At 31.6% G+C, this 9694-nt stretch overlaps 1 protein-coding gene across 1 annotated transcript; it reads left to right on the top strand.

The window, feature by feature from the left end:
- Positions 1-207: 207 nt before the first annotated feature.
- Positions 208-2067, top strand: LOC125811169 (tubulin alpha chain-like). The gene is made up of 4 exons (XM_049490692.1): positions 208-387; positions 475-709; positions 807-1177; positions 1267-2067. The coding sequence occupies exons 1-4, from the start codon at positions 295-297 to the stop codon at positions 1918-1920; spliced, it is 1353 nt and encodes a 450-aa protein (XP_049346649.1). The 5' UTR covers positions 208-294; the 3' UTR covers positions 1921-2067.
- The last annotated feature ends 7627 nt before the right edge of the window (positions 2068-9694 follow it).

Raw genomic sequence — 9694 nt, 5'->3', positions numbered from 1 at the left:
CGAGCCCATTTCTTATAGTTTGATGAGCTCGGTCCAGTATCGTAAGGCCCAACGAAACCAAAAATTCAAATTTTCCAGAAAACGTAAAGGAGCGGCAACGGTCACAAACAGCTGGAAAGAAAGCATTTCAAATTTCAAAATTCCACCGGCTATAATTCCTCTTTCCCTCTCCTATATAAACAACCCATTTCTTACAAACCCTAGCTCCTTATTCAATTCACTCTTGTCATAAATTTTCATCCATCTTCACTACTTTTCTAGTTCGATTTTCTGCAATTTCTTACATAAAAGAAAATGAGAGAGTGCATCTCCATCCACATTGGTCAGGCCGGAATCCAGGTCGGAAACGCCTGTTGGGAGCTTTACTGCCTCGAACACGGTATCAAGGTTTGTCCCCTTATCTCTCTACTTCAATAGATGTAGTTCTATTTGGAATTTTTGTATTGACCGGCTTGTGTTTGATAATTTGTCTAGCCTGATGGACAAATGCCCGGAGACGTCACTGTTGGAGGAGGAGATGATGCTTTCAACACGTTTTTCAGTGAAACGGGTGCTGGAAAGCATGTACCTCGTGCTGTGTTTGTAGATCTGGAACCTACTGTTATTGATGAGGTGAGGACCGGAACTTACCGTCAGTTGTTCCACCCTGAACAGCTCATCAGCGGCAAAGAAGATGCTGCTAACAACTTTGCCAGAGGACATTATACAAGTAAGACTCGAAACCTCTAACTTTCATGAAGAGGGAGTTTCATTTGTTCATTTCGTTTTTGTTTTATATGTTGTTTATTGGTTAATTTTGGTGACAGTTGGGAAAGAGATTGTGGATCTGTGTCTTGATAGAATAAGGAAGCTAGCTGACAACTGCACTGGGCTTCAGGGATTTTTGGTGTTCCATGCTGTTGGTGGAGGGACTGGTTCAGGGCTTGGTTCTCTACTTCTTGAGAGGCTTTCTGTTGACTACGGAAAGAAATCCAAGCTTGGATTCACCATTTACCCTTCACCTCAGGTCTCTACTGCTGTAGTTGAGCCTTACAACTCTGTCCTCTCAACACACTCGCTTCTTGAACACACTGATGTTGCTATCCTTTTGGATAATGAAGCCATTTATGACATTTGCCGTAAATCTCTCGACATTGAAAGACCTACTTACACCAATCTCAACAGGCTTATTTCTCAGGTATTGTATTTTTAGCATCTCACTGTTTCCTATTTTGAAATGTTTTGTTTGATTTAAGAGATGGGCTAATCAATTGTTCGATTCTGTAGGTTATCTCATCGCTGACAGCTTCTCTGCGTTTCGATGGTGCTTTGAATGTGGATGTAAATGAGTTCCAAACTAACTTGGTTCCATACCCAAGGATTCATTTCATGCTTTCTTCATATGCGCCTGTGATCTCTGCTGAGAAGGCCTACCATGAACAACTTTCTGTTGCTGAAATTACTAACACTGCTTTTGAGCCATCGTCTATGATGGTCAAGTGTGACCCACGCCATGGGAAATACATGGCCTGCTGTTTGATGTACAGAGGTGATGTTGTGCCCAAGGATGTGAACGCTGCTGTAGCCACAATTAAGACTAAGAGGACCATTCAGTTTGTGGACTGGTGCCCAACTGGGTTCAAATGTGGTATCAATTACCAGCCACCAACTGTTGTCCCTGGTGGAGACTTAGCCAAGGTGCAGAGAGCTGTTTGTATGATTTCAAATTCCACTAGTGTTGCTGAGGTCTTCTCAAGAATTGACCACAAGTTCGATTTGATGTACGCAAAGAGGGCTTTTGTTCACTGGTATGTGGGTGAAGGTATGGAGGAAGGAGAGTTCTCTGAGGCTAGAGAAGATTTGGCTGCGCTTGAGAAGGACTATGAGGAAGTTGGATGCGAGTCTGGTGATGGTGAAGATGATGAAAATGAAGAGTATTAGGTTTATTTCTCCATGTTTTGCTTGGATGATTATGTAGCCAATGGTCTCATTGGTACCTAAAACTAGAAGTGGTTCATATTCAGTAGGTTCATGTATTTGATTAACTTTCTTCTGAATATGTAGTTTGCTATTTTCAACTTCTTAATCCTGTGTCTTATCAACTATCCCTAATTTATGGACCAGTCTTGGACTTTCCAAACACATTGATGTTGATATATTCGTTGAAATTATCATTCACCATACTAATTTTAATTTCACAATCCCACATACGTGTTCATTAACTTTTTTTTCATTCACCATACTATTCTCAAGACTTTGCTTCTCAACTACGTTTTTGGTATTTCAATATTTTAATATACATAGTGGAGTTTGGAGATTTCGTCTATTTTCTTCCTACGTATTATATACTGTACATCAAAATATACATAACGGAAGTGATAAGAAAGGAACTTCATCTCCATCTCTATTCCTTTTTCCGGTAGCCCCAGCGTAGAGAAAATCTTCCTGTTCCAATCAAGCAGAATTATTAACTGTTAATTTACAAGATTTATAGCAGTATACAAAGCGAAGAAAGATTCTACAGTAAAAAATAGTACCTAAAAATTATACTACTACTAATCCTTCTTTTGATATATCAAGAAGTGGTAAAGTAAAAAATGTTAAACAAGAGTGTCAAAGAGATGTACCGCGGCCTAACGCAATTTCTGAACCAATTTTGTCATTATATAAAAAAAAATTCCTAAAATTAAGAGAATTCAACCATTTATATATAGTCTGATATTTCTTTTTCTCCTAAAGGATCCAATACCAGTGCAATATGAAAGAGTCTTTTCGAATTCCTTACAATAATAATGAGATTAAAAAAAAAAAAAAAAAAACGCTCTGCTCATGCTCGAACGTAAGAAGGGGTACTTGAACAGATACCAGTTCCGAAGGGAATTCAATTGAATTTCAAAACAAGAGAAAAAAGTCCATTAAAACCCCGCTATGTTAGAAGTTCAAAAACCAGTGAGTACATGTGCATTCACCACGTTTATAAAAAATTATATATCACACATTTAATTTCAAATTTTGAATCTGTGACTAGAGAAAAAATGGAAAATAAACAAGTCAAACGCACCTAATTAGCAGACTTAATGGGCGTTTTCCCACCAAGTGGTGAAGCAGGCAACATAGGCTTAGACAACATAAAAACAGAAGCAACATCCTGATCAACAACTCTCTGCCTGAGCTTCTTAGCTATATCTTCCCCAAGCTGTGAATCCTCTGCTCTAATTCTCATAATTTGGCTATGAATATATGCATTCATTTTCCTAGCACGACAATACTCAATCTCTCTTTCTTGATTACTCTCCATCTCTAAGTGTTGATATATCATTTTGGATCCAAATATATATTGAGGAAAAAAGGATAGATGAATATTTGAGGCAAGCAAGTGATGATAAAGAAAACAAAAGTGTGCCGCTTTGGTTTGTCATGGTTATATTGGTAGTATTTATAGTAGTTATACATGTGTCCTCTCTTAATTACTAATGATAATCATAAAATTTGTGCTGCATCGGTGGGCCGGTGGGAAGCTGACTTACCTGCTGAGTTACGCATTTTAGGTGGAGCTAAAATTAAGCCTTTTTTTAACTTGTTGACACATGTATAGCCCCTTGCCTAATTTTTTTAATTTACACATGTACTTCATTTGTTGACAAGTCATATATGCTATTGGTAGAGTTCATTATTAACATTTAATCGGTAATTTTGATTTGATAAAAACTTTAAATAAGTAAGATTTTTTAAATTAAAAAGATATTAAATATATCAAAATATTCTTTAATCTTATGATCTTAAAAATATATTATTTGCAATATTAATTTATTTCAAACTCATTTTTATAAACTAACAAAAGCATTACTTAATCTATTCATGTTTCAAAGTTCAAACTAGTAGTTAGAATATATTTGACCAATGACAATAACAATCTATTTATTGAAAGGTTATATGTATTACTCTTCATAAGGACTAAGGTTAAAGCAGATATTGATTGAATTGAACAGAGAGTATCTTGATTTCACATATAGATATTCTCTACTACTCTTTTTTAATTAATGGAACGTCTATTCATGAAGTTAGTCGATACAATTGAGTATTAAAAAACATGTGAGGATCTTGAATATAGCCCAAGTGGGCTACAAATATTGGATGGGAGGTCTCTATCAAATCTGCACAGTCCCAACAGAGTTGCCAAACAATCAAGAAACTGATGAAAGACAAATATTTTTACAATAATTCAACTACTAGTGGTGTCCAAATGGCAGGGGAATTGCAATTATGGGTGGGTCAATGCTCATACAAGGATTTCTACGTGAGAGGAAATTGGAAAACAAGTGGCATCTTTTTTAGCTATTAAATCAAAGATTATAATATGATAGATATTTCAGCAGAGGCGTATCCAAGGGGGTCACTGGGTTCACGTGAACCCATAGTCCCCTCCTAAGATCATATGTAGTAGTGTTATATTTTTAAAAAAATATTGAAATATAGATGTGTGAACCCACACTTGAAGTATCACATAATGCGATTATGATTGGGTGCACCTCTCTCCGCGAGGTTAGAAATTTGAATTTTATATTTATCTTGTTTTATTTTTCTTTCTAAAATTAGATAACACTTCTCTAAGTGGTAATTGCTATATATATATAAGAATTAATTTTAGACCTAAAATTTTAACGGTTTTCAGTAGTAAAAACTTAAATGTCGAACTGATCAAATTTATATCATAGATCAACCTTTTTTATAACAGTGCACCCATCATCTCAAAATCCTGGATACGCCTCTGTATTTCAGAATTAGGCTTTAAATTTTGACAATCGCTATCGATAATATATCAACATATTTGGATTACCAGACATGTGGAATTGTTGAAAGGTTTAAAAAGGTTCTGTTCTTAGGCAATTGCGTATTAACCTAATATTGGTGAATCAAGCCATTTGTTACCGTTTGATATTTCTTGTACTTCGATTATGGTATATTTTGTTATAGTTATTGTTCACTGTTTGATAAATTTTTGTGATGACTTCACTTCTGTATATTATTTTTCTTGACTGTTTTAATTGTTTTGACTTAAAAATAAGGCTTGTATATATTCTATCTCACAACTCCAGTTCACAAAATTGTACTTCACAAAAGTATACTCAATATGATATTATTGTTATTGTAAAGCACATGAAGACAGGCCAAACCCAATAGATAGATAAAATGATTTTGTGTCAAACTCAAAAATGTTCTGTACTCTTCATCCTCTTTCTCAATGTTCATTGAAATGACAAGCAGCAGCCACCTTACAAGTAGACTTTAGGATTCTATTGGTTGATGACTATTCAATAATGCATCTAAAAAGAGACTGATCTTTTGATGAATATAAATATATTTATTTATGGCCAAACACATATACAAGCTCTCTAACTTGTTCACACTTTTCATTTTTACATTTTATCTCAGCCTTGTTTCATTTTAATTCTTGAATTTCATTTTTTATGTTCCATTTTAACACGAAATACTATTTTTATGATTTATTTATTTTTATATATATTCTTCAATTGCAACTTCTTATTTTAAATCGACATGTGTCATTTAATTTTAGTTAAAAAATTAAAAATTAACAAAAAATAATTCTTTTTAAAAAATAATAATTTCTTTTTAAGAGTGTTATGTATTTTTGTGTGAAAAATAATCGACGAAATTGTGTTGGTTTTCTTTCTTTAAAATCACCGACAACCTAACAAAGTCAGTCGAGTTTTAACATTGTTTAGTAGTGTTATTAACAATGAACAAGAGTCTTTTTTTAGTAGTGTTATTAACAAAGTCAGTCGAGTCTTTTTGAAGATGAGTTTTTTTATTCGTATTGATTTTATATTAAAAATTAAAAGTGAGTATTTGCGTTAAATTTAGATAGCCTAGATGATAAGAAAAAATAAATAAGTAGTGTTATTTAATTTAATTGAATGTTTAAGAAAGAAAATCAAAGAACTTTCGTCAATTTATTTTCATGCAAAAATACAGAGAAATATCAAAAAATAATATTATTGTTTGAAAATTTTTATGTTCGTTCGCAAATGTTTAATTTTTTTAATTAACAGGCTCACGTCTATTTTTTTTAAAATAAGATATTGCAATTGAAGAACATAAATAAAAACAAATCATAAAAATTAGTTCAAGTATTTAAATGGTACAGAAAAAATGAAATTTAAGGGTTAAAATGGAACAAAGCTAAGTTGGAGTGCCAAAATGAAAAATGAGGACAAATTTAAGGAGCAGTATATGTGTTTGGCCTTTATTTATTGTACCTAGTAAATTAAAGTTATGTAGTAGACAAATGTTGCAGCTACTGAAGTCAGTTACCAAAATATTATATATTTTTTATATGGATCGCATGTTTGTGTCTCTTTCAATGTATCGTAGGAAATTAAATTAGCAGAGCTAGGGATAAACGGTCATGAGATTGCCATATAATATACCTGCAAGTATGGGATATTAGGCACTTTACCAGCACAAATTAATTAAGGCTGAAAATCCATTTATTTGCTTTACTGAATGTTGGGTTACCGTGTTATATTCATCATGCTTTAAAAATTTAAGCAATAAATCAAATCAAAGTAAATCTTAAAATAGGCTAGGATTGAGATAAAATGAAAGTCACTTAAAAAATAAATTATGAAATGCAAGCTAAAAATCAACCTAATATAAATTTATAGCACAATCCGTTACTTTTTTTTTTCTTTTTTTGACGAATAGAGGGAAATAAAAACAGAGGATCGGAAATTATTCCCTTTACAAATACTTAAATAATAGGGAAAATTAAATAGTTAAACAAACATATACTAGTTGATTAGTTATCGTAACTATAGTTTTAGTTAATTATTATTTGCAATCAACAGAGGTGGACCCATCATAATTAGTGAGGGTGCATGTGCACCCGTTAAATTCAGAAAATATCATGTGTATATATGTATATCTATATTTAGAAACTGAAAGAAACTAGAATATAATTAACAATGCACCCCATGAGGATCATAGGTGTGTTCTTGTACTGTTGGTATAAGGCAAAAGAACCACTTATGAGACTAGGATCCGAATCTAGCTAGACAATATTTATTATTTTTATTTAAAATTTAGCTTGGAAATCATATTTGGTGCATCTGAAGTCTTTAAATCCTGAGTTGCGCTGAGATATTGAGTTTGTATAATTCAAATTTTGTATAACTTTTGTATAATGTAATTTTAATATAATATAATAATTGTTTAAAGTTCAGGTGTTTGTGTTTATATAAATTCGTTATTTCGAGTTTATACAAAAATAGTTCAATAATACAAACTCACCCGGCAAATTATACGAGGCAGCTTAAACTGTAACTACAACCTGTAAATATGCAAACTATAGTTATGAAACATAATTAAATTTAGGGGAAATTGTATGAAATAGCAAACTATTAATTCAAATTAAATGTTATAGCCATAACTTATTTTATTTGTAATTCGCAGCAAACATCCCATTTTTTTGCCATCTGATTTGGTATATAATTAGCCATTCGATATACAAATGTATAAAATGCATTTGTATTTGTATAAAGCGAGATAAAAGTGTATATACAAATACAAATACATTATTTTCATCCCACACACTTATAATTATACAAATACATATCTTATTATACAAATTACAATGTATAAATAAATTTATACAAAATTAAACAATTTGTATAAAATTTGATGTATCTAGCGAATTATACAAATCAAAAGCTCCATAGCAAATATTATATTTGCTATGGAGCCAATTATACAAAATATAACTATAACATACAAATATAATTTTTATATTTATTATATGTGAAAATTGTTCATACGTGTATTTCAGTAATTTTTTCTAAATGTATTATATTGACTATTTGCGAAAATTCTCCCATTGTAAAATGGAATAGCAAAAGTCCATTATCCACATGATATTGTACCAGCCCAATAATTGGTGTGGGCCTGCGACAGGATAATTGGATTATAATCCACAACATTTCATTGGGAGGGAAAAATAACCCATCTGTCTTCTGTTCTTTCTTGTTACCCATATACATTTCTAGTTTTTATCTATTTGTTTTGATCAAATCTTAATTCTCCTTATGTTTTATAATATTAATTAGTAAATTTTAATTAAAATTTCACTGAGAATGAAATTGTATTCTGTAATTTTTTAGGCAATTTTCATTCACTTCACCGTTATTTTCATTTCAATTTATGTTCTTTCTTAAATCTCTTGTCGGTATTCCTCTACTAGCACAAAATATTCTGAATAATGTGTAAATCCTTCGAGATTGAAATAAATTTATTGCGTTTGATTCTTTGTTATCAATATCTTATATATGATAAAGAAATTGTATATCATAAGCACCCTGTGTAATCTTTTGATCAACGTTCATTCACTTCATAGCCTCTCCCGTTACAATCTAGGTTCTTCATAAAATTTTTGTTTCAATATTTTCCTACTAGAACCAAATATCTCAAATAAAGTGTACATCATTTGAGATTGGAAAAAAATTATTGCGTATGATTTCCTATATCAAATATCTCAGATATGAGAAAGAAATTGTATATCATAATCACCCTCTGTAATTTTTTGATCAACTTTCATTCACTTCATAGTCTCTCCCATTGCAATCTAGGTTCTTCCTTGAATTTTGTGTCAATATTTTCTTATTAGCATAAAATATCTCGAATAAATTGTAAATCGTTTGAGATTGAAAATAATTTTATTGCGTTTGATTTTCTGTAGCAATATCTCAGATATGAGAAAGAAAATGTATATCGTAATCACCTTGTGTAATATTTTGATCAACTTTCATGCACTTCAAATCCTCTCCAATTGGAATCTAGGTTTTTCCTTGATTTTTTGAGTTAATATTTCCCTATTTGCACCAACTATCTCGAATGAAGTGTAACTCCTTCAAAATTGGAAATAAAATTGTTGTGTTTGATTCCCTATAAATATCTAACATATGAGAATTAAATTGTATATTGTATTATTATTTGTATTTTTCAGACAACTTTGTCATTGTGTTTGATACTCTACATATATCTCATATATGATTAAAAAAAAATTTGTATATCGTATCACCCTCTGTATTCTTTCAGGCAATTTCCGTTCACTTCATTGATTCTTCCATTGCAACCTTTGTTCTTCCTTAAATCTCTATGTCGATTTTCCCTTGTTAGCGTTAAATATTTCGAATGCACTGTAATTCCGTGGAAATAAATTTGTTTCCCTTGATTCCCTGTATAAATATCTCACATATGAGAAGGAGATTGTATTTTGTATCACCCTCTGTATTTTCTCACGCAACTTTCATCAACTTCGTTGCCTTTTCCTTTGCAATTGACACTCCTGTTAGCGCAAAATATTTCGAATGAACTATAACTCCTTCGAAATTGAAAATAAACTTATTGCATTTGATTTCTTGTATCAATATTTCACATAGAAGAAATAAATCGTATAACACATCACTCTATGTAATCTTTCCGATAATATTTAATGAAAGATTTTGATTTATGTAAAAATAACAGATTACGTATCATCACATATGAATAAAATTGCGTAATTAGATCACTATCGATGATAACTATGCACCAATTATAGCATACCAATGTAAAAAATCTCCAATTAGACTCTACAAAAATTGAAATTCTTGATGCTCTTGCACTTAATTTCGTGGGCCATTTAGCCGGGCTTTAAAGTCCC

This window comes from Solanum verrucosum, unplaced genomic scaffold, assembly GCF_900185275.1.
Source record: "Solanum verrucosum unplaced genomic scaffold, falcon-dt-bn FXZP01000032.1, whole genome shotgun sequence".
Lineage (NCBI taxonomy): Eukaryota > Viridiplantae > Streptophyta > Magnoliopsida > Solanales > Solanaceae > Solanum > Solanum verrucosum.
The sequence above is the reverse complement of the archived record's forward strand: the minus strand, read 5'-3'. Positions and strand labels throughout refer to the sequence as shown.

Coding starts and splice junctions, on each gene's coding strand:
- LOC125811169 (XM_049490692.1), top strand. CDS start 295: ATGAGAGAGTGCATCTCCATCCACATTGGTCAGGCCGGAATCCAGGTC. Junction 388..474: donor GCCTCGAACACGGTATCAAG/GTTTGTCCCCTT, acceptor TAATTTGTCTAG/CCTGATGGACAAATGCCCGG. Junction 710..806: donor TGCCAGAGGACATTATACAA/GTAAGACTCGAA, acceptor TTTTGGTGACAG/TTGGGAAAGAGATTGTGGAT.